Genomic DNA, 25,669 nt, shown 5'->3' with positions numbered 1-25,669 from the left:
CCATTTCCAGAGAAACAGAATGAATGCCCTGTTGTGAAAGACAGAGAGAGAGAAATACATGAGCATCTCTGTATTTGTCAGCTTTAACAGACATTAAGTTCCTTTTAGTCTGCACTTTCCTGAACACTTCGCCATTTATTAGTTACGAACATGACAGAAGTGAGATCCAAGATAAACCTCCAGGAATTCATCCAAGCAGCGTTGGCAATTTGTGTCTGTCTGTGTATGAAATCCAATTCCTTTATTGGCTTCAAACTGGAGTGGAGACATCGTGAGGTGTGTGTGTGTGTGTGTGTGCATGCATGTATTTGTGTGGGAGTGTGTGTGACAAATCTGAGCTTAAATGGATTGATTTAACTTGGTCCCATAGTCAGCCTCATCCTCATTACCAGGAGCTGACATCCCTGTAATAACTAACTGGTCTGCCTCACTCAGCAGGTTCCTGACACCAGAAACAGGACAGTTTTAAGAATAACATTTTTATTTTTAAAGGCCTGTAGTCATCGAGGGTGACACAGCGATGTCACTGTGGTTACCTGCACTCTGCTCGCTCACTGCTATGCAAGATCTTTGACCAGATGAGATTTAAATCAAGGACATCTGTAACTGATTTGATGCTTTGAAGTGAAATGGTGAAAAGGATTGAAACCACAGCTTACCACCAGTTTCTCCATCGAGCTGAGGATTTCTTGAATTAAGCTCATTGTGGGCAGGGATTGGGAAACAGTCCCAGGTGGGACTAGTGTAGTTTGGGATTATGTTCGGTCCAACTAAACTAGTCCCACCCACCTGCTCACGGTCCATATCCCTTCAAACATTTCCCATTCATGTACTTATCTAAGTGCCTTTTAAATGTTGCAACTGTGTCCGCATTCACCACTTCCTCAGGAAGTTCATTCCACATACAAACCACCTTCTGTGTAAAACAAAAATAAGTAAACTATCTCTTAATTTTAAAAAAAGCCTCTCTTCTCTCACCTTAATGTGGCCCCCAGCCTTGAAATCCCCCATCCTAGGGCAAAGACACCTACCATTAACTCTACCTATACCCCTTGTGAGCTTATAAACCTCTATAAGGACACTTCACGATCTCTGACACTCCAGTGAAAGAGTCCCAGCCTTTCTTTATGACTCGGACTTTCCACACCCGGCAACATCCTGGTAAATGTCTCCTGATCCCTCTCCACACCCGGCAACATCCTGGTAAATGTCTCCTGATCCCTCTCCACACCCGGCAACATCCTGGTAAATGTCTCCTGATCCCTCTCCATACCCGGCAACATCCTGGTAAATGTCTCCTGATCCCTCTCCATACCCGGCAACATCCTGGTAAATGTCTCCTGATCCCTCTCCACATCCGGCAACATCCTGGTAAATGTCTCCTGATCCCTCTCCAGTTTTAGAATATCCTTCTTGTAGCAGGGCGACCAGAACTGGACACAGTGTTCCAGGTGGTAAAAACAATGATTGCAGATGCTGGAAACCAGATTCTGGATCAGTGGTGCTGGAAGAGCACAGCAGTTCAGGCAGCATCCAACGAGCAGCGAAATCGATGTTTCGGGCAAAAGCCCTTCATCAGGAATAAAGGCAGTGAGGGTTCACTGCCTTTATTCCTGATGAAGGGCTTTTGCCCGAAAAGTCGATTTCGCTGCTCGTTGGACGCTGCCTGAACAGTATTCCAGAAGAGGCCTCACTAATGTCCTGTACAATCTCAACATGACTTCCCAACTCCTATACGCAAAGGTCTGAGCAAGTCTGCTAAATGCCTTCTTAACCACCCTGCCTATATGTGACACAAACCTCAAAGAATTATATACTTGAACCCCTAGGTCTGTCTGTCCTACAGCACTACCCAAGGCCCTACCATTAATTGTATAAGTCCTGCTATTATTTGTTGTACCAAAATGCAATACCTCACATTTATCGAGATTGAACTCCATCTGCCATTTTTCTGCCCATTGACTCATTTGGTCAAGATCCCTTCATAGTTGTGGAAAGCCGCCTTCATTGTCTGCTTTGCTGCAAAGTTAGGAGCAGAAAGGACATGGAACACAAAACAGCGTAGCACAGGAACAGGCCCTTCAGCCCAGCAGGTCTGTACTGGCCATGATGCCATTCTAAACTAACCCCATCTGCCTGCACATGGTCTGTATCCCTCTAAATCCCTGCCTGTCCAATGTCTGTCTAAGTGTCTTGTAAATGTTGCTATTGTACTATCTGCTTCTACCACCTCCTCTGACGGCATGATCCAGGAGCCTGCCACCCTCTATGTGAAAAAAAACTTGCCTCACACATTTCCTTTTAAACTTTCCCCCTTGCATCTTAAACCTACGCCCCCTGGTCTTTGACATTTCCGTCCTCGGGACAAAGATTCCAACTCTTCACCCTGTCCTGTGCCTCTCATAATTTTATATACTTCTATCAGATCACCCCTCAGACTCCAAAACTCTAGTGAAAATAATCCATTTTTGTCCAACCTCTTCTTATAGCTAATACACTCCCATTCTGTTAAACCTCTTAGAGCCTTCCTGTCTTTCCTGTAGTGTGCTAACCAGAACTGCACACAGGACTCCAAATGTGGCCTGACTAAAGTTTTATACAGCTGCAACAGGACTTGCCAACTTTTATACTCTGTGCCCTGACTGGTGAAGGAAAGCATGCCCTCTGCCTTCTTTTCCACCTGATCAACTTAACATTGCCACTTTCGGGAGCTACAGAACATACGTCCCGAGCTCCCTCTGTATATCAATGCTACTAAAGGTCCTGTCATTCACTCCACATTTTCATCTTGTATGCATCACCTCACACTTGTCCAGATCAAACTGGATCTGCCATTTCTCTGCCTAACTTTGCAGCTGATCTATATCCTGCTGTATCCTATGACAACCTTCCTCACTATCCACAACTCTACCAATTTCTGATTCATCTGCGGACTTTCTAATCGGGTCACCTACGTTTACATCCAAATCATTTATTAATATTACAAACAACAGAGGTCCCAGCACTGATCCTTGCAGGACACCACTGGTCACAGATCTCTGGTCAGAAGAACACACATCCGCAACTACCCTCTGTCTTCGATGGCCAGTGTTGTATCCAACTTATTGCATTTCTGTACACGAAAAGCCATCACCCAAAACACACTTTTCACAGACTGGTGACTACACTATTAATGTGTCTACATTGCACGTGCATCGATCTGGAACTTTTTAACCAATCAATTCCAACCTTATTTACTGCATCTTTGATTTCAGTCTCCAAGTTAAGCATAACAATTGATAGTGTTCATTTCAGTGTGATCCACAACATTTTTAGTTAAGTATGATAGCTTTTATATGTATCCCTAAACCTGATATTCCACATTGATTTTCAAGGAATTTATTACCTCAGTTATTAAAAGGGTTTCTTGAATTCCAGTTAACAGTGTATTCCTTAGTTGACAGGTTCAAACTGTTTACTCTTTGTTGCAGCCTCCATCTCCCCCTTTCCCCATCCTCTCTTGTAGCCTCTTTCTCCCGTCACATCTTCTCCCGTCCACACCCACCTCCCGAAACCTCCACCTCCTTCTCTAAACCTTCCTGCTGATACCACTCCCTCCTCTTCTTTGTCAGCCTCCAGTTGATGGGAAATGTAAACAGCTGCCCTTTCAAAAGCCTCCCATGTTCTGGCTAAAGCCAGCTCTCACTGCCCCTTGCACCCCCATGACAGGAGTTCAGCTCCCGATCTGGCACCCCCCTCCCCCCCACCTCTTTCCCACTGCACTGAGTTTCCTACCTGCTCACTATCACTCCTCCATGTGTAGGCTGTTTCTGTCCTGCGTTTGCTCCTGTGATGGGCTCATCAGTGAGCGAATTTCCAGGCGATTTGATCATTTTCAGGGGCCCACTGTATTTTGAGCACCGTAGCGTTCTGGTGTCAGATGCAGTGTTAAAGAGAGACCCTGTCTGTTCTTTCAGGTGAAGCTAAAAGATCCCTTGGCACAGTTTTGCAGAACAGGAGAGTTCTTCCTGCAGTGTTTGCCAATATTTATTTATGCCTCGATCGATGTCAGTGTAACAGATTATCTGGTTAAGATCACACTGCAGTTTGCTTGCTGTATGCGAACTGGTTACCGTGTTTCCTAATTTCAACAGTATCTACTACAGCGAAGCACATTGGGATGGTCAGTGGTCATGAGAGATGCTATATAAATGCAAGTTTTACTTATTCATCATATTTCACATAATGGAGGTTAGGCAATAGCTACACAAACAGGAAATTGAAGAGAATCAGCCAAACTTATAATGACCTCATTTCCTATTGCTGACAGCAGCATATCTTTATATGCAGAGTCCCACTCTCCATTAACAACAGCAAGATGTTCAAGACTTGCACTTTTATTGAATCACTCAGGAGCTTTCAGAGCCTATAGCGCCCTTGCCTTCTCCATGACTATGCCATCCAGAGTCAACTTGTCAGCTCATCGGCCCCATTATCACTGTTGTGATCCTTTGAAAGTTGGCATTTTTTTGCAAAGAGAAACTGGATCAGTCAGGACTATATTCACTGGAGTTCAGAAGATTGAGAGGGGATCGCTTAGAAACCTATAAGATTCTAACAGGACAAGAAAAGGATGTTCCCGATAACCGGGGAGACGAGAACTAAGGGAAACAGTTGAAGGATACAGGGTCAAAACTGAGATGAGGAGAAATTACCTGAATCAGAGAGTGGGGAAATTCTCTATCACCGAAAGTGGTTGAGGCCAAAACCTTGAATGTTTTTGAGAAGGGGATGCAGCACATAGGGCTAAAGGGGGAGAAAGTGGGAACAGGGCACTGAGTCGGATTATCAGCCGTGATCATTTTGAATGGGAGAGTAGGATGAAAGGGCTGAATAATCTATTCCTGCCCCGGTTTCTCTGTTAGTCAGGATGATGTGACACAAAAGGTTTGAACAATGTGTCTCTCTTCCGCGGTATTCAGTCCCACACCACCAAGTGCGAGGACATCAGGAATGGTCATTCAACCAGGGCGGAAGCACTAATCCCTCACTGCCTGCCTGCACTTGCCAGGCCAATATTCAGAAATGTTCAACTCAATGGAACTGAATACTGGGTGGGCCACGTAAGGAGGGAATAATAGACTTTCTTCCTCGTGAACCAATGGGTAACCTGTCTATTTCTAACATTCTCTAACAAGTGGACATTGAGACCAAAATAATGCTTGTCCAGAGAGCAGCAGTTCCGCATTGAAACAAGGATTGAACCTATAAACTCAGTGTTTTATCCAGACGTAATAAAACACTGGGGACCCCCAGCTCTACATGTGGCTGTTACTGACTGTTTAGGACAAGAATAAGGAATACATAGAGTTTTTAAAAACTCAGAGTCGGGAAGAGTGATCTTAATTAGAAGGAGGGATGTAAAGATGACTGAGTGCACATTGTGACCATTTGAAGTTGTCATTCAGGGCTCTGGAGGGGGCTGGGCAGTTTCCAGTTGAGTTAAGATAGTGGTTATGGGCCATGCTTGGTGGAGTGGCGTGACATTGCTGTAGCTATTAATTTCATTTAGACTTGCTTTAAATTAAGAATTGACTGACATCGGGTCAGATGATGTGGAGTCTGTGTGGGTGGAGTTGAGGAACCACAGAGGCAAAGAACCACAATGAGGGTTATGTGCAGTCCTCCCAGCAATAGTCAGGACCAGGGGCACAGGAAGTACCCGGAAATAGATAGGGCATGTCAGAAAGGCAAGGTCACGGTGATCACGGGGGACTTCAATATGTAAATGGACTGGGTGAATAATGTTGCTGGTGGATCCAAAGAAAGGGAATTCATGGAATGCTTACAGGATGGTTCAGTTAATGTCCCCCCCCCCCATTATTTTCTTGCTCCTTTCTACAATGTGGGACCAGTGAGGAGAGCGATAGTCAGGAACTCCTCTGTGGTTGGGAAGGGGGTCCATTGAAATTAAGCCTGCAATAAAGCATTTTCTGAAGGAATCCAGCGTGCCTTCCTGGTCCAACATTGCTTGACCAGCGCCACCAAGTAGTCCTGCTCTTGTTTATGGGATCTTGCTGTGTGTTCAAAGGCTTTTGGCTGCAGGGCAAATATCTGAAGTGCCGCCCAGATACACCATATGCAAAGACCTTTGCGGGAGTGTGAGAAAGCTCGATAAAAAGGCAAGCTGTGCATTTTTTTAAACTTGTCAGCAGAGTCTCTAGGGGGTTAATGGATTCCAGCTGCTATTAATGTGTTGCTATTTGAGCCATTGCTGTTAAACTTATTGATATAAGGATACAAAGGGCTATTATGGGTCTGACTGTCAACAGATTTTAATGGTTAACCAGGCCAACTTCCTTTGGAGAACAGTTCTCTCTTTTGGAAAATAAAAACTTATTTTCCTCTTGATTTTTTTCTAAATTCGGAATTTTCCTTCAAAAAAACATTCTTATCCCCTGGTGCAAGATAATCAGGGTGGATTGTATATGACTGAAAAAACTCCCTCATTGCCTCCCATTCTCGATTTTTCATCCTCCCCCCTCCATTTTGGGATGGCCTGGAGGGAAAAAATCAAAGCAGGCAATGGAATTCCAATACTTTAGTGGTTCAGCTTCAACTTCCGGCTAAATACTGAGACTAGCAACTGTAACCGTGGAAACGCATGATTCAGCCGTGGCTGCTTACAGTCCACAACAGTTAGACTGATTTAAACAGCAGGGTTATGTGCTGTCCAGTTTTCCTGCAATCGGACAGGCAGCGTCGAGGGTAAAATATGGGTGTCAACTGCTCCTCCAGTAGCTCCACGAAAGTGCAGAACATCGCCACCAAAGGTAAGCTGGCTTCCAGCACAGGCCTGACTAACCTTCTGAAAACTGAGACAAGCAACGGTTTCCCAGCTGCTGCCACTCTCTCTCTCAGACCTGGATTCCTCCATCTGATAGCCAAGCAGTGGAAAGGTTAGGGTGCCAGAGTTACACCTTACAGGGGGGGATCCGGTGGTGGGGAGGGGGAATTGATAGGGAATAGATGAAAGCAGGAGGTATTCACGGAAAACTTAAAAGTCGCTGCAAGCCGGGAAGGGGATGGTCTGAGAGGTGGGGGAGCACATCAGGACATTCCTGCCTGCAGATTGTAATCAAGAACTGGGCATGGACTTGTGGCTAGAAGCAGGCATCAGGATTTTTAACAGAAATACTGAGAGGCTCTGATTCTTTTTGGAGGGGAGGATGTTGGTTTGAGAGCTGCAGTGTGCTGTCAGGGATTCCCTCACCTCAATCCCATTGAGAACTGAGGAGTGGCAGATGGAGTTCAATTCAGAGAAATGCGAGGTGCTGCATTTCAGAAAGGCAAGTGTTAGCAGGACTTATACACTTAATGTTAAGGTCCTAGGGAGTGTTGCTGAACAAAGAGACCTTGGAGTGCAGGTTCATAGCTCCTTGAAAGTGGAATTGCAGGTAGATAGGATAGTGAAGAAAGTGTTTGGTATGCTTTCCTTTATTGGTTAGAGTATTGTGTACAGGAGTTGGGAGGTCATGGTGCAGCTGTACAGGACATTGGTTAGGCCACTGTTGGAATATTGCATGCAATTCTGGTCTCCTTCCTATCGGAAAGATGTTGTGAAACTTGAAAGGGTTCAGAAAAGATTTACAAGGATGTTGCCAGGGTTGGATTTGAGCTGTAGGGAGAGGCTGAACAGGCTGGGGCTCTTTTCCCTGGAGCATCGGAGATTGAGGGGTGACCTTATAGGGGCATGGATAGGATAAATAGACAAAGTCTTTTCCCTGGGTGGGGGAAGAGTCCAGAACTAGAGGGCATAGGTTTAGGGTGAGAGGGGAAAGATGTAAAAGAGACCTAAGGGGCCATGTTTTCACACAGACAGTGATGCGTGTCTGGAATGAGCTGCCACAGGAAGTGGTGGAGGCTGGTACAATGACAATATTTAAAAGGCATTTGGGTGGATATATGAATAGGAAGGGTTTAGAGGGATATGGGCCAGGTTCTGGCAAATAGAACTAGATTAGGTTAGGATATCTAGTCGGCATGGACACGTTGGTGCGCAGGGTCTGTTTCTGTGCTGTACCTCTCATGACCCTATTACTCACTCATTTCCGCTAATGTCCACTTTCTCTTTCCTTCCGCAGACAAACTGAAAGATAGCAAGATTATCTTTGTTGTCGGTGAGTACAGAATTGATACATGCTCAATAGTAAAGTATTTTTTAGAAATTAATTGAACAACTTTATGACGAATGCTTTTGAACAAGTGATTCCTTACCGGTGTGTCACCTCGATCATCGGAGATGATGAGGAAGGGATTCAAGACAGTTCCCAATACCACAGCGGTTTCCTGTTAATGTCACATTGGGGTCGAAGCTGGGAGATTTTCCTAAACCACTAGGACAGTGGAATAAAGTGTAAACCTTCCTCACCCTCTCGCCCAGTGGGATACAGTGTGACCCTGTCTCACCCTCTCGCCCAGTGGGATACAGTGTGACCCTGTCTCACCCTCTCGCCCAGTGGGATACAGTGTGACCCTGTCTCACCCTCTCGCCCAGTGGGATACAGTGTGACCCTGCCTCACCCTCTCGCCCAGTGGGATACAGTGTGACTCTGTCTCACCCTCTCTCCCAGTGGAATACAGTGTGACCCTGTCTCACGCTCTCACCCAGTGGGATACAGTGAGACCCTGCCTCACCCTCTCACCCAGTGGGATACAGTGTGACCCTGTCTCACCCTCTCGCCCAGTGGGATACAGTGTGACCCTGTCTCACCCTCTCGCCCAGTGGGATACTGTGTAAACCTTCCTCACCCTCTCGCCCAGTGGGATACAGTGTAACCCTGTCTCACCCTCTCGCCCAGTGGGATACAGTGTGACCCTGTCTCACCCTCTCGCCCAGTGGGATACAGTGTAACCCTTCCACACCCTCTCGCCCAGTGGGATACTGTGTAAACCTCCCTCACCCTCTCGCCCAGTGGGATACAGAGTGACCCTGTCTCACCCTCTCGCCCAGTGGGATGCAGTGTGACCCTGTCTCACCCTCTCGCCCAGTGGGATACAGTGTGACCCTGTCTCACCCTCTCGCCCAGTGGGATACAGTGTGACCCTGTCTCACCCTCTCGCCCAGTGGGATACAGTGTAACCCTTCCACACCCTCTCGCCCAGTGGGATACAGTGTAACCCTTCCACACCCTCTCGCCCAGTGGGATACAGTGTGACCCTGTCTCACCCTCTCGCCCATTGGGATACTGTGTAAACCTCCCTCACCCTCTCGCCCAGTGGGATACAGAGTGACCCTGTCTCACCCTCTCGCCCAGTGAGATGCAGTGTGACCCTGTCTCACCCTCTCGCCCAGTGGGATACACTGTGACCCTGTCTCACCCTCTCGCCCAGTGAGATGCAGTGTGACCCTGTCTCACCCTCTCGCCCAGTGGGATACAGTGTAACCCTTCCACACCCTCTCGCCCAGTGGGATACAGTGTAACCCTGTCTCACCCTCTCGCCCATTGGAATACTGTGTAAACCTCCCTCACCCTCTCGCCCAGTGGGATACAGAGTGACCCTGTCTCACCCTCTCGCCCAGTGGGATACAGTGTGACCCTGTCTCACCCTCTCGCCCAGTGGGATACAGTGTGACCCTGTCTCACCCTCTCGCCCAGTGGGATACAGTGTGACCCTGTTTCACTCTCTCGCCCAGTGGGATGCAGTGTGACCCTATCTCACCCTCTCGCCCAGTAGGGTACAGTGTAACCCTGTCTCACCCTCTCGCCCAGTGGGGTACAGTGTAACCCTGTCTCATCTCTCGCCCAGTGGGATACAGTGTGACCCTGCCTCACCCTCTCACCCAGTGGGGTACAGTGTAACCCTGTCTCACCCTCTCGCCCAGTGGGATACAGTGTGACCCTGTCTCACCCTCTCGCCCAGTGGGATACAGTGTAACCCTGTCTCACCCTCTCGCCCAGTGGGATACAGCGTGACCCTTCCTCACCCTCTCGCCCAGTGGGATACAGTGTAACCCTGTCTCACCCTCTCACCCAGTGGGATACAGTGTAACCCTGTCTCACCCTCTCGCCCAGTGGGATACAGTGTAACCCTGTCTCACCCTCTCACCCAGTGGGATACAGTGTGACCCTTCCTCACCCTCTCGCCCAGTGGGATACAGTGTAACCCTGTCTCACCCTCTCACCCAGTGGGATACAGTGTAACCCTGTCTCACCCTCTCGCCCAGTGAGATACAGTGTAACCCCGCTGATATGAAGGTGTCTGTCTTTGCGATCAAGGCCGCACCAGTGTGGCATCAAGGAGCCCAACTTAGACTGGGATCAAAGGAGACAAGTTCTCCAATGGTAACAGTAATACCTGGCACAGAGGCAAATTCTTGTGGTTGTATGAAGTTGGTAATCCCCACTCCCGGGTATCTCTGCAGAACTTCCTCTGGGTACCGTCCTAGGCCCAAACATGTCCAGCTGCTTCATCAGTGACCTTCCCTCCATCATAAGGTCAGACGTGCGGCTGTGCGTCAATGACTGCAATGGTCAGCACCATTCGTGACTCCTTCGAAACTAAAGCAGTCCACGTTTAAATGCAGCAGGTTCTGTCCAAATCCCGGTTTGGGCTGACAAGTGGCAAGTAACATTCATGTCCCAAAATAAGGCCATCTCCAATAAGTGACAATCTAACCACCACCTCTTAACGTTCAGTGGTGTTCCCATCACTGAGTCCCCTGCTATCGACATCCCAGGAGTTATCATTGACCAGAAACCCAACTGGACTTGCCATGATAATACACTGGCTATAAGAGAGGTCAGGCATTAGAAATACTGCAGTGATTAACTCCCCTCCTGACTCTGCAAGCCTGTCCCCCATCTACAAGGCACAAGTCAGGATTATCATGGAATTTGGATGGGAGCAGCTCCAACACTGATAATTGGCAAGGAAAATGTAGGTCCCATAAACGCCAGGTATTGACCATCTCCAATAGCTAAGAACCTAACCATCTCCTCTTGACATTCAATGGTATTAAGATCTCTGAATCACCCACCATCATCATTCAGGGGTTGTACTGTTGCCCAGAAACTCGTCTGGATCAGCCAACTCATCCTGTGGCTTAAAGGGCAGGTCAGAGGCCGGCATTTTGGTGGTGAGTGAGCAACGTACTCTGCTGATCTTTGCTGTAATTAAATACTCTCCACCTGATTGGATCAGCACTTCATAGAGTCATACAGCGTGGAAACAGACCCCTTAGTCCAACTAGCCACGGCAACACTGTTCCCTAAGTCAACTAAGCCTGTGCCCTTCACCAGTCAGGCCTGGCAAAGTTGCAGCAGTGTGTCCCACCTACAAGGTTGGCTGCAGTAACTCCCTCTGGCTTCTCTGACAGCACCTTCTGAACTAATCACCTCCACCACCCAGAAGGACAAGGGCAGCAGATACATGGGAGCACTACCCCTGCAAGTTCCCTCACCCCCCAGGACTTGGAAATATATCGCCGTTCCTTCAGTGTTGCTGGAATTTGGTACATGAAAGCATTGGGAATATACCGACACCGGGATAACCACAGCAGGTCAAACCCACCGACGGCTTCTCAAGGGATGGAATAATGAGCTTGTGTTTCCAGAGTTCCACTGTCTGCTGATACCGTCATTCAGTGGTAACTTCTGACTGCACATTGTCACCTCCTGATAGTTTAAAAATTCATACACCTGTGTGCAATATAAAGTCAATTGTTAAATTTTTTCTTGACAAGTCGACTTGACAGTTGTTTTCTCTTAACTTTTACATTTTATTTTAAGGGTTTGTATGTTTTTTTAACGGCAGAGATTTCTGTCGTTCCTTTGGTATGTTCCTGAGTGGCAGCAAACATAGCCTTACAGATCAGTCACGTGTTAAGAACAGATACAGAATACCATCATCGAGGTTATAGGAATGCTAGCCTCGCTTTCAGAGAGAGGTGGTCACCGCTGGGGATGGAGTGTATTATTGCTCCCCACCCCCCCCAGCTCAGCACCAGGTAGTACAGTGGCTCAGTGCTGCCTAACAGTACCAGGGACCTGGGTTCGATTCCACCCTCTGGAGACAGTCTGTGCGAGTTTCCTTGCCTTGGTGTCCTCTCTCAGCCCCAGATGTGCAGGTTAGGTGGAGTAGCTGTGCTAAGTTGCCCGCCGTGTGCAGAATAAATGAATTAACCATTGAAAATGTAGGGTTACAGCGATGGTTCTGGGTTGGATGCTGTTTGGAGAGTCAGTGTGTGAAGATGATGGACTGAATGGCCTGCTTCCACACTGGGGATTCTAACTCCATTTCTAATTGAGTCCCCTCTTCTCTCTCTCTCACCTGTCCCTTTATTTATTAGCATTACTGTCACCAGCGTGGTGGATAATGCTTGATAATTGTGCTTTAATTAGTATCAGAGGTGATTTCATGCTGAGGTAAACACCGGTGCAACAGCATCTCTGAACAGATTGTAAGAAGTGGGAATGCAGGCCTTTGTATCTTGAAAGCCGATGTAATGGGCAGAAATCCTGACTCCGTTGCACAAAGCCCTGCACAGATCACACCTTGGGTCATTCTGCAGGGGTCTGGGTACCAGCCTCTGGAAAAATATTGCAGTGCAGCCATGATCACGTTGAGGTTGGCATGGAGGCTCGAGGAGAAACCTTCTATGCCTTCACCTCACCTCATTCTCTGATCCTCACGTTGTCTCTTTGAACAGGATGCAGTGTGACCGTCCCTCGGTGAGGGTTAGGGGGGTGTGACCGTCCCTCGGTGAGGGTTAGGGGGGTGTGACCGTCCCTCGGTGAGGGGTAGGGCGGAGTGACCGTCCCTCGGTGAGGGTTAGGGGGGTGTGACCACAAGGATCTGTTTACCACAAGGATCTGTTTTGGGACCATTGCTTTTTGTTATCTTTATAAATGATCTAGAGGAAGGACTTGAAAGCTGGGTAAGCAAGTTTGCGGATGACACGAAAGTCGGTGGAGTTGTGGATAGTGAGGAAGGAAGTGGTAGGTTACAGCGGGATATAGATAAGTTGCAGAGCTGGGCGGAAATGTGGCAAATGGAATTCAATGTAGCTAAGTGCGAAGTCGTTCACTTTGGTAGGAATAACAAGATGATGGATTACTGGGCTAATGGTAGGCTACTTGGTAGTGTGGATGAGCAGAGGGATCTTGGTGTCCATGTACACAGATCTCTGAAAGTTGCCACCCAGGTAAATAGTGCTGTGAGGAAGGCATATGGTGTACTGGGCTTTATTGGCAGAGGAATTGAGTTCCGGAGTCCTGAGGTCATGTTGCAGTTGTATAAGACTCTGGTGCGGCCTCATCTGGAGTATTGTGTGCAGTTTTGGTCGCCATACTATAGGAAGGATGTGGAAGCTTTAGAACGAGTGCAGAGGAGGTTTACCAGGATGTTGCCTGGAATGGTAGGAAAATCTTATGAGGAAAGGCTGAGGCACTTGGGGCTGTTCTCATTGGAGAAGAGAAGGTTTAGGGGAGATCTGATAGAAGTGTATAAGATGATTAGGGGTTTAGATAGGGTAGATACTAAGAACCTTTTACCGCTAATGGAGTCAGGTGTTACTAGGGGACATAGCTTTAAATTAAGGGGTGGTAGGTATAGGACAGATGTTAGGGGTAGATTCTTCACACAGCGGGTTGTGAGTTCATGGAATGCCCTGCCCGTATCAGTGGTGAACTCTCCTTCTTTATGGTCATTTAAGCGGGCATTGGATAGGCATTTGGAAGTTATTGGGCTAGTATAGGTTAGGTAGGGTTCGGTCGGCGCAACATCGAGGGCCGAAGGGCCTGTACTGCGCTGTATCCTTCTATGTTCTATGTTCTATGACTGTCCCTCGGTGAGGGGCCTGAGGCGGTGTGACCGTCCCTCGGTGAGGGGTAGGTGGGTGTGACTCCCTCGGTGAGGGTTAGGGCGGTGTGACCGTCCCTCAGTGAGGGGCTGAGGCGGTGTGACCGTCCCTCGGTGAGGGGTAGGGCAGTGTGACTGTCCCTCGGTGAGGGTTAGGGCGGTGTGATCGTCCCTCGGTGAGGGGCTGAGGCGGTGTGACCATCCCTCGGTGAGGGGCTGAGGCGGTGTGACCGTCCCTCGGTGAGGGTTAGGGGGGTGTGACCGTCCCTCGGTGAGGGTTAGGGCGGTGTGACCGTCCCTCGGTGAGGGTTAGGGCGGTGTGACCGTCCCTCGGTGAGGGGTAGGGCGGTGTGACCGTCCCTCGGTGAGGGGTAGGGCAGTGTGACCGTCCCTCGGTGAGGGGTAGGTGGGTGTGACCGTCCCTCAGTGAGGGTTAGGGCGGTGTGACTCCCTCGGTGAGGGGCTGAGGCGGTGTGACCGTCCCTCGGTGAGGGTTAGGGCGGAGTGACCGTCCCTCGGTGAGGGGCTGAGGCAGTGTGACCGTCCCTCGGTGAGGGTTAGGGCGGTGTGACCGTCCCTTGGTGAGGGGCCTCAGTGCATCCTCTCCTTCATTGAGTGGGATACTGTAGAGAATCTGCACAAAGTCAGGATCACAGCCAATGCAATGTTGCCTCTGCGCTCCGCAGCACTCCCTCGGCACTGCCAGCAGGAGTAGAGCACTCCATCAGGCCTCCCTTGAGAATGCGGGGTTGGCTGTTGTGCTGATGCCTGAGGGGGTGAACCTGTAACCCTCTCACTCAGGGAGTGAGGGTGGCTCCATGTCCAGGGGACAGTGAGTGCTCTCTCTGGTTCTGTTTAAACACCTTGGAACATATAACTCTGAATTGGAGTTTGAAATTCAGTTTAGTTTGAAAAATGAGTGAAAGCACAGCTTTTATAAAGACATATAAAAGTGGTGGATCCCATTCCCTGGGAAGTGACTGCTCCATTTTCTCAATCAGTCTCTTCCTTGTTAATCCACTGTCTCCTCCCTCAGTGCCTGCCTTATCCCTTGCTCTCTCCTGCCACCTACAGGAACTGTCTCAAATTGTCTCAGTCTACCCCTGACCATCCTGCCATCTGCTGGTGTTAGAACATACTGCAACTGTCGATCTCCCTCTCCACTCACTGTCCTCCATCACCCATTGGGATACAGGTTTTTTTTGTTTTAAGATTTCCTACAGTGTGGAGACAGGCCCTTCATCCCAACAAGTCCACACCGACCCTCCAAAGAGTAATCCACCCAGACCATTCGCCTACATTTACCCCTGACTAATGCACCTAACACTACGGGCAATTTAGAATGGCCAATTCACCTGACTTGCTCATATTTGGACTGTAGGAGGAAACTGGAGCACCCGGAGGAAATCCACGCAGACACAGGGAGAATGTACAAATTCACACAGACAGCTGCCCGAGGCGGGAATTGAACCCAGTTCCCTGGTGCTGTGAGGCAGCAATGCTAACCACTGTGCCACTGTGCTGCCCCCTTCTGTTATAAACGCGTATTTCATCAGCGTGAATTCACTGCAATGTATTGGGGATGCTGTTTCTACAGCTTGAACTTATAAAATGCATGTTGGCTGTAATGCAATTACAGCGCCAACACTTTGAGCGTCGGTTCTAAAGTGCAATTTTTCTATAATGTGGGGCTGCACAAGAATGCAACCATCGCATTATATAAAAACTAACTTTCACTGTTGTCTTTCCCTGAACACATGGTCATTTGATTTATCATATAATTTATCATTTAATTAATTGTTTGATGCATAGGGTAGTTGGGGTGTGATTTGTAGGAAGCTGGGGTGGAGGAAAGAATTATTTCTCTGTTCCGCGTTGATCTCCTCTCAACTGCATGCATCCCCTAGACCAGAGAGAGCTGCTGCTTCAGTCCAACTCACTGTCACTTCTTGTGAGGTGAGCTCGTGACTTCAAGTGTCTCATAATTGATGTTATTGAGTTCTGCTGTTTGATCTTTAATAAAGGAGTTTCTGTATCTCTCTCAACCTCTTTTTTTTCCCAATGTTTGTCATTCCCTGAATAAACTCCCCAAAGATTTCTGATCCTTTGCTCAGATGAGTTTCTCATCCATCCTCCCCAGCATTGCTGAGTTTCCTGATTGGTAGGCACTGTTGTTGGTGCCTTTATCTCCCAATGAGGATGTCACTATGGGGTGGCATGGTGGCTCAGTGCCTCACATCACCAGGGACCTGTGCTTGATTCCACCCTCTGGCGACTGTCTGTGTGGAGTTTGCATGTTCTCCCCATGTGGGTTCCTCCAGGTGCTCCGGTTTCCTCCCACAGTCCAATGATGAGCAGGTCAGGTGAATTGGCCATGCTAAATTGCCCGTAGTGTTCAGGGATGTGCAGGTGAGGTGCATTAGTCAGGGGTGAATGGAGAGTAATAGGGTAGGGAAATGGGTCTGGGTGGGTTACTCTTCAGAGAGTTGGTGTGGACTTGATGGGCCAAAGGGCCTGCTACCACACTGTGGGGATTCTAAAAAAACAGATGTATACTGGCAAGAACTGTAATGTTGAACTTGTAACCTATTTAGTTATTTTTGTACTTTTTACCTAAGATTTTGTACCTAGGTACCTTTTCCCTAAGATGGTGCTGTGTATGATGATATTATGAACTTTTCACTGTGTTCCTGTACTTGAGTACATGTGATCATAAAACTTAGTTCTAAATTCTGGTAGTTGCTCTTCATCTGGAAGCAGACTAGTTCAATCAGGAGTTCCTACAGTTTGACCCAGCAATGATTAGGGTAGCTATCCCTTTGGATTTATAATGAACAGCCTGGTGTTCAGGTGCTCGGTCTCCTGACTGGTGCCTGATTTGAACCAGATGCATTCCTATCTGTTATTTTTAATTTTGAAGCAAGACTCTCCTTTGTTTCTCCTCCTCCTCCTGACTTCCAAACAAACACTTCAGCTTCGATGGTCCAGTATATTTTATGATTGATGCTCACTTACATCTTCATGTGGGTGGCACAGTGGATAGCACTGCTGCCTCACAGCGCCAGAGACCCAGGTTCAATTCCCGCCTCAGGCAACTGTCTGTGTGGAGTTTGCACATTCTCCCCGTGTCTGCGTGGGTTTCCTCTCATGGTCCAAAGGTGTGCAGGTTAGGTGAATTGGCCATGCTAAATTGCCCATAGTGTTAGGTGTGGGGGAATGGGTCTGGGTGGGTTGCTCGTCGACAAGTGTGAACTTGTTGGGCCAAAGGGCCTGTTTCCACACTGTAAGTAATCTAATTTTCAGATTATTCTTTAGATTATTCTTCATGACTGCAGCCCTTGTCTGCAGCACCATTTACAATGTCTGCCTTACTCTCGTGTGGATAAGGAATTGTCTCAGTGCTCACTAACTAATTCATTAGCACAGAAATCTTCACCACTGTTCATCTCTGGTGGTGCTGGTGTCAATATTTTGACTCATCGAGTACGTTCCTTCCTAATGGTTTGGGATCATTACTAAATCCGTTCACCAAGTCTCCTCCAGCACGCTATTCTCCCCCAGTTGAACGGGCCATCAGCCATTCGGAGATTGGACGATACACCGTGAAATCCCATTGAATATCATATCCATGTGAAAGGTTCTGTGCACCGTATCACGTGTTGCAGCTTCACCTCTCAACTTTTAGGGGTTATAGAAAATAGGAGCAGGAGTAGGCCATTCAGCCCTTCGAGCCTGCTGACCCATTCATTATGGTCATGGCTGGTCATCCAACTCAGTGCCCTGTTCCCGCTGTCCTTCCGCACCCTTTGATCCCTTTAGACCTAAACTATGACTAACTCCCTCTTGAAAATGATCAATATTTTGGTCTTAACCACATTCTGGGGCAGAGATTACCACAGGCTCCCCCCCTCTCTGGGTAAAGACATTTCTCCTCAGCTCAGTCCTAAATGACTTCCTCTGTATCCTCAAACTGTCCCCCCCACCCCCAGTTCTGACTCCCTGCTCATCAGGAACATCCTTCCTGTGTTTACCCTGTCTAGCTCTGTTAGAATTTTATAGGTTTCAATGAAATACCCTCCTCATTCTTCTGAGCTCCAGTGAATACAATACTAACTGATCCAGTTTCTCTTCATCCGTCAGTCCTGCCATCCCAGGAATCCATTTGGTAAATCTTTGCTACACTCCCTCCATCCCCAACGCATCCTTCCTGAGACAAGGAGACCAAAACTGCACATAAGGGGCAGCATGGTGTCTCAGTGATTAGCACTGCTGCCTCACAGCGCCAGGGACCAGGGTTCAATTCCCATCTCGGGAAACTGTCTGTGTTGAGTTTGCACATTCTCCCCGTGTCTGCGTGGGTTTCCTCCGGGTGCTTCGGTTTCCTCCCACAATCCAAAGATGTGCAGGTTAGGTGAATTGGCCATGCTAAATTGCCCGTAGTGTTAGGTGAAGGGGTAAATGTAGGGGAATGGGTCTGGGTGGGTTGCTGTTCGGAGGGTCGGTGTGGACTTGTTGGGCCGAAGGGCCTGTTTCCACACTGTAGGGAATCTAATCTAATCATAACGGGTCAAAAAGGGGAAGACATTCAAGAAAGCAAATTAAAACTTTGAAAAGGCATGAAAAAATAAATCATAAAAGGCACACAATGATAACAAAGAACAAAGAAAATTTACAGCCCAGGAACAGGCCCTTCGGCCCTCCAAGTCTGAACTGATCCAAATCTACTATCTAAACCTGTCGTCCAATTCCTAAGCATCTGTATCCCTCTGCTCCCCACCTACTCATGCATCCGTCCAAATGCATCTTAAAAGAATCTACCCTGCCTGTCTCTATTACTTCTGCTGTCAACACGTTCTAGGCTCCCACCACCCTCTGTGTGAAGTACTTGCCACGTGTATCCCCCTTAAACTTTCCACCTCTCACCTTGAAAGCATGACCTCTCGTTATTGAATCCTTCAATATCTATCCACCCTGTCTATACCCTTCATGATTTTGTAAACTTCAATCAGGTCTCCCCCTCAATCTCCTTTTTTATAATGAAAACAATCCTAACCTACTCAACCTCTCTTCATAACTAACACCTTCTGTACCAGGCAACATCCTCATAAACCTTCTGTGCACCCTCTCCAAAGCGTTAACATCCTTTTGGTAATGTGGCGAGGAGAACTGTACACAGTATTCCAAATGCGATTTTAATAATAAAACCAGTTCCAGGTCTGGACTGTTGGGGGCCATGTTGTACATAGACCTACGGTGTTGCACAGGACAGCAGTGTACACTGCCCTGCAATAACTTCACCTGAGAATCGTAAATAATTAGTTCAACAAATGTTATTTATATATTGGTTTATTGGACTATTTCTCCAGTTCTCATTGACTTCCTTCTGAATGTAATAGTTTTAAAAAGCTTGTCTCCAGTTATTAAATGTGCCCACCATCCTCAATTTCACTATTTGAGACAGACTCCGGGAACACTTCCCTCCAGGAATGGCGGGATTTTACTTTGCGTTTAAGTTAGAATGCCGCTGTCTGAGGCCTTTGTTGTCCCAGACGGTAATGGGGGTCAGCCATCTTGTGTGTGCTTTAAGAGTGAATGTTATGAGGCTGTTGACTCTTGGAGTACATTGATGCTGTCGTCATTGCTATGGATTGCCGTATCTTTGAGAAATGTATGTTTATGGGTGTTAACAATCACAATGGGTTGAGGAGTGGCAGGTGGAGTTTAATTTGGATAAATGTGAGATTGCTTTTTTTTTACATTAGATTAGATTACTTACAGCGTGAAAACAGGCCCTTCGGCCCAACAAGTCCACACCAACCCTCCGAAGAGCAACCCACCCAAACCCATTCACCTACATTTACCTCTTCTTCTAATGCTATGGGCAATTTAGCATGGCCAATTCACCTAACCTGTACATCTTTGGACTGTGGGAGGAAACCGGAGCAAATCCACGCAGACATGGGGAGAATGTGCAGACTCCGCACAGACAGTTGCCTGGGGCGGGAATTGAACCCCAGTCTCTGGCGCTGTGAGGCAACCGTGCTAACCACTGTGCCACCGTGCCCTCGTTTGGTAAAATAAACAAGGGCAGGACTTAAACAATTAATGGTGGGGCCCTGGCTAACGTTGTAGAACAGAGACCCAGGAGTTCCAGTTCATAATTCTTTGAAATTTGTATGGCAGGTAGACAGGGTGGTTCAGAAGGTGTTTAGCAACATTGTCTTCATTGCTCTGATCTTTGAGGGGACGTCATGTTGAAATTGTACAGGATATTGGTGAGGCCTCTTCTGGAGTACTGTGTGCTGTTCGGTCGCCCTGTTATAGGAAGGATATTATTACACTGGAGAGGGCTCAGAAAATATTTACCAGGATGTTGCTGAGAATGGAGGGTCTGAGTTATAAAAATAGGTTGGATAGGCTGGGACGTTTTTCACTGGAGTGCAGGAGGTTGAGGGGCAACTTTGTCGAGCTTTGTAAAAGCATGAGGGCCGTACATAAAGTGAATAGCAAAGGCCTTTTCCCTGACGTGGGAAAGTTCAAAAGTAGGGGACATATTTTTAAGCTGAGAGGAGAAAGATTTAAAAAGGACATAAGGGGAAGCTTTTTTTATATAGAGAGCGGTTGACGTGTGAACTGAACGGTGGATAAGCAGGAGGCTGGAAGAACACAGCAAGCCAGGCTGCATCAGGAGGTGGAGAAGTCAATATTTTGGGTGTAACCATTCTTCAGGACTGGGTGTGGGTGTGGGGGAGCTGCAGATAAAAGGGGTGGCAGGGACAGGTTGGTGTGATGGGGATAGGTGAAGACAGGTAGAGGGTGCAGCCTGATTGGTCAATAGGAGGAATGAATCTGGTTGGTCCATGGAGGGAAGGGTCGATCAGAGGAATGGAAGGGAGGGGGAGGGGCTGGGAAGGGAGTCAGGAGATGGGAAGGGAGGATACTTGAAATTGGAGAACTCAGTGTTGAGCCCTCTGAGCTGTAGACTGCCCAGGGAGAAGATGAGGTGTTATTCCGCCAGTTTGCGATCTGATTCGCTGTGACAATGGAGGAGGCCAAGGATGGTCATGTCAGAAAGGGAGTGAGAAGGGGAATTAAAATGGATGGTGAGTGGGAGGCCTTGTTCCTTCCTTCCAGCCCTCCCATTCCTCAGATTTACTGTTCCTTCCAGCTTCGAAGAGTGTGGTGCTGGAGAGTCAACATTTCAAGCATGAGCTCTTCATCAGGAATGTATGAAGGGCTTATGCCTGAAATGTTCGCTCTCCTGCTCCTCAGATGCTGCCTGATCTGCTGTGCTTTTCCAGCACCACATTTATCGACTCTGATCTCTAGCGTCTGCAGTGCTCACTTTCTCCTTCCTTCCAGCCACCAACTGGATTCATTCCTCCCATTGACCAACTTCTCTACCTGTGTTCACCTATCCCCACTGCACCACCCCTTCCCCACTCCCCCCTTCCCACCCTTTTATCTGCAGCTCCCCCACACCCACCCCCAGCCTTGACAAAGGGTTACATCTGAAACGTTGAGTCCTCCACCTCCTGATGCTGCCTGACTTGCTGTGTTCTTCCAGCCTCTTACCTGTCTACCTTGAATTCCAGCACCTGAAGTTTTGTTTTGTCTGGAATGAACTGCCAGATGATGTGGTGAATGCAGGTACAAATACAATGTTTAAAAGATACTTGGAGAAGTACATAAATGAGAAATATTTGGAGGGATCTGGGCAGGTAATTTGGACGAGTTCAGCTTGGGATTATGGTCAGCATGGACTGGTTGGGCCGAAGGGTCTGTTTCCCTGCTGTATGACCCTCTCTGGACCTACAAGTCAAAGAAAGTGATAAGATAGGGCAGGACTGCGAACAATTGGACAGGGAAAATGCGTTTCTAAGAAAAAAAGGTGGTATGTTGGTAATTATCTTGAAATGTTTCTGTGACCAACACTGCACCAGATTGGGGGTTCACCCAGCCGTCCCCCGGCATTGTTTTAGTGATGCACTCTCCCGTTTTGTCCATAAATAGGTGGCCCAGGATCCGGCAAGGGAACTCAGTGTGAGAAGGTTGTACATAAATATGGCTACACTCACCTATCCACCGGTGACCTGCTGAGGGCTGAAGTCAGTTCTGGCTCGGAGAGAGGGAAGCATTTCCAGAACATTATGGAGGCAGGAGGACTCGTGCCTCTGGTAAGTTCAACCACAGTGAGAATCCCTCACTAAACAATGCAACCCTCCCCCAACAACCCTGCCCTGCTTTGGCTCTGAGAATAGTCTGTTGTGGTTCACACAATTTCTCCGTGCCAGAACGTTAACAAAAGCTGCTAAGCAAGTTTTCCCTTCAGCCGAATACATATCTGCATGAACCTTGCTCTGTAATGTTCTCCACATTACCTTGGACATATTGCCAAGCTTATTAATCGCTTTGATCCAAAGTCTCTGTGACCCAAAGTGCATTTTGTCCTCGCTTTTGTCTCTGATGTGGAAACGGCAGTGTCTGTTTCTCTCTGGGTCTTTTTCTGTCTGACTGGCCTCTGGCAAAATGCCTTGAATTTTTCTCCCAGAATCCTACAGAACAGGATACCATTCAGTCCACTGAGCTACCCTGTTCCTTTAAAGAGCTGGCCAATTTGTCTCGCCCAGCCACTCGCCTTCCCTCCCCTCCCGGTCTGCAATTTTCTTCCTTTCAAGTATTTATCCAATTCTCTTTAGCAAGTTGCTGTTGAGTCTGCTTCCATCAGGCCACAACTTACTGCATGAAAAAACACCCAGAAAGTGTTTGCCTCAATTCTGTTCTGGTTTTTATTACTTTATTTTAGCAATTATCTTAAACCTGTGTCCTCTGATTACTGACCTTCCTGTCAAAGGAAGCAATTTTTCTCCATTTACTTTAAAGGCGCCATAAGAATGCACATTGTTGTTGTTGCAGCTGCGTTCATATTCTCTGAATAATTGTGTTGGGCGAGCACCTGACTGACCTGTCAGTGTTCGTGCTCTGAATTCCAACATTCTCTTCAGTCTTTTGCAACACAGGACTGCACTCAAACTGCCTGTGACAGCTGGGACAAAACAACACATTTCCGGATAATTGCATGGAACTCCCTCCTCAAAACGTAAACCGGAAAACCAGGATTTTAAACAGTAACTCAAAACGTGAGCTTCTGTCACCATTATCATACACTTTCGGGCTGCAAGTTAACTTGACTGTAGCTTCATTTTTTACATGAACTTTAAACTCTGGCACTAGTAATCCCACATATTTGGCCAGTTATAGAGTGAGAGTCACAGTGCCAACCAATCTGACCTAGTCCCATTTGCCTGCATTCGGCCCATATCCCTCTAAACCCTTCCCATTCATATACCCATCCAGATGCCTTTCAAATGTACCAACCTCCACCATTCTATCTAGCAGCTCGTTCCATACATGCACCACCCTCTGCATGGAAAAAGTTTCCCCTCAGTACTTTTTAAATCTTTCCCCGCTCACCTTAAAACTATGCTGTCTGGTGTTGGACTCCCCTACACTAGGAATAAGACTTTGATTATCCTCCCTATTCAAGTCCTACATGACTTTTCTCAACCATTTTAAAGGATTGGACACTCTGGAGGCAGGAAGCATGCTTCCGCTGATGGGTGAGTCCAGAACCAGAGGACACAGTTTAAAAATAAGGGATAGGCCATTTAGAACAGAGTTGAGGAGAAACTTCTTAACCCAGAGAGTGGTGGGGGTATGGAATGCTCTGCCCCAGAAGGCAGTGGAGGCCAAGTCTCTGGATACTTTCAAGAAAGTGTTGGATAGAGCTCTTAAGGATAGTGGAATCAAGGGTTATGGGGATAAGGCAGGAACGGGATACTAATTGAGGATGATCGGTCATGATCATAATGAATGGTGGTGCTGGCTCGAGGGGCAGAATGGCCTACTCCTGCATCTAATGTCTGTTGTCTCTAAGGCCCCACTCTATTCAGCTTCTCATATTCTTGTAACTCTTTTCTGTACCCTCTCAAATTTAACAACATCCATCACGTTCAACCACTATGCCACCAATTTTGGGGTAATCTACAAAGTTATTAATCATCCCTCCTATATTCACATCCAAATCATTTATATAAATGATGAAAAGCAGTGGACCCAGCACTAACCCTTGTGGCACTCTGGTCACAGGTCTCCAGTCTGAAAAACATCCCTCCACCATCACCACCCTCTGTGTCCTACTTTCAAGCTAGCGTGTCCTAGCTAGCTCCCAGTGGGTCCCATGTGATCTCCCACCACACACACACACACACACACACACACACACACACACTCCCAGCCTCATTCCTGATGAAGGGCTTTTGCCCGAAACGTCGATTCTCCTGCTCCTCGGATGCTGCCTGACCTGCTGTGCTTTTCCAGCACCACATTCTCGACGCCCATGTGATCTAACCTTACTCACCAATCTACCATGTAGAACCACGTCAGACATCTTGACAACACTGTGTCTTCATCAATCTTTTTTTGTCACCTCTTCAAAAAACCCAATCAAGTTAGTAAGACATGGTTTCCTACCCACAAAGCTATCTTGACTGTCTGTAATCAGTCCCTGCCTTTCCAAATACATGTCAATCCTCTCTCTCTTCAGAATCCCCTCTAACAACTTACCCGCCACTGACGTAGGGCTGACTGGTCTATCGTTCCCTGGTTTTTGTCTTGTTTGCACAAGTGATGGTGTGAGTATTGTGCATTTTTGTAACCCCTTTTACTGCACATTGAACACCCTGTGTATCTCCTTTCCTCAGGAAACTATCCTGGAAATGCTGAAGGATGCTATGATTGCTAAGGCCGATGTCTCAAAGGGCTTCCTGATTGACGGCTACCCTCGGGAAGTGAAGCAAGGGGAAGAATTTGAGAAGCGGGTATGAGCTTTGTGGGGACAGGGATTAGGGACAAACCATTTGGAGCACTCTTCCCTTTGTTTTTGAAGGATCCCACAGCATGATTCAACAAAGAGTAGGGAAGTTCAGATTAGATTGGATTCCCTACAGTGTGGAAACAGGCACTTCGGTCCAACAAGTCCACACCGACCCTCCGATGAGCAACGCACCCAGTCCCACCTCTCTCTCGCTAATGTACCTAACACTATGGGCAATTTAGCATGGCCAATTAACCTGACCTGCACATCTTTGGACTGTGGGAGGAAACCGGAGCACCCGGAGGAAACCCACGCAGGCACGGGGAGAACGTGCAAACTCCACACAGTCACCCAAGGCTGGAATCGAACCTGGGTTCCTGGCACTGTAAGCCACCGTGCCACCCTATTCACCCTGGAGTTCTGGCCAACATCTATCCCTTTATCAAAACCACTGAAAGAGATTGTTTGGTCCAGATTTTGCAGCCAGTGATGAAGTGACTGCTACTATCCACATAGAACGCTGCCTGAGAAGCACTAATGACCGTTAAGGTATAGATTTCTCCTTTCTCCACATTAATTTGACAGAGGGACCTTGTCCTTGACCCAATCACATTGAAGTATTCTCATAGCCAGCAACCCAGGAAATAAAATGTACTGATTATCCTTCCCTTCTTAATCATATTATTGAGAGTGAAATAATTATTTTGGCCAAAGGATAGATTGAAGGGTGGAGTCTGAAATATCATAATGTTCTAAAAATGTATACTTTCTAAAAAACCCAAGGTGCGATCCTGTCAAAATGAAGAAATTTGACATTGCAAAAAGCCAGGAATAGTTTTTCACGGCCAGCCCTCAGATTGGTCAGTGTGGTGTTCAAAGCCCTATCAGATCGTATTCAACAAAATGTAACTTCCTCAAAGGTTTTTTCCCGCAAACCTAATTGCCTTAAAA

General features: G+C 47.4%; 1 protein-coding gene across 5 annotated transcripts in view; it reads left to right on the top strand.

Moving 5' to 3' along the window:
* Positions 1-25,669, top strand: part of LOC132825896 (adenylate kinase isoenzyme 1-like) — a 165,317-nt gene that overhangs the window by 124,539 nt on the left and 15,109 nt on the right. For 4 of the 5 annotated variants that reach the window (XM_060841510.1, XM_060841512.1, XM_060841511.1 and 1 more), the window contains 3 exons: positions 8,124-8,159; positions 21,856-22,019; positions 24,606-24,722. In XM_060841510.1, coding sequence (XP_060697493.1) covers positions 8,124-8,159; positions 21,856-22,019; positions 24,606-24,722 — 317 coding nt within the window. Of the gene's footprint in view, positions 1-6,687; positions 6,813-8,123; positions 8,160-21,855; positions 22,020-24,605; positions 24,723-25,669 lie in introns of those variants that run through there. The other variant, XM_060841513.1, reaches the window with a different exon arrangement.

The sequence above is a fragment of the Hemiscyllium ocellatum genome, chromosome 21 (assembly GCF_020745735.1).
Source record: "Hemiscyllium ocellatum isolate sHemOce1 chromosome 21, sHemOce1.pat.X.cur, whole genome shotgun sequence".
Classification (NCBI taxonomy): Eukaryota; Metazoa; Chordata; class Chondrichthyes; order Orectolobiformes; family Hemiscylliidae; genus Hemiscyllium; species Hemiscyllium ocellatum.
This window is presented reverse-complemented; position numbering and strand designations above follow the sequence as displayed.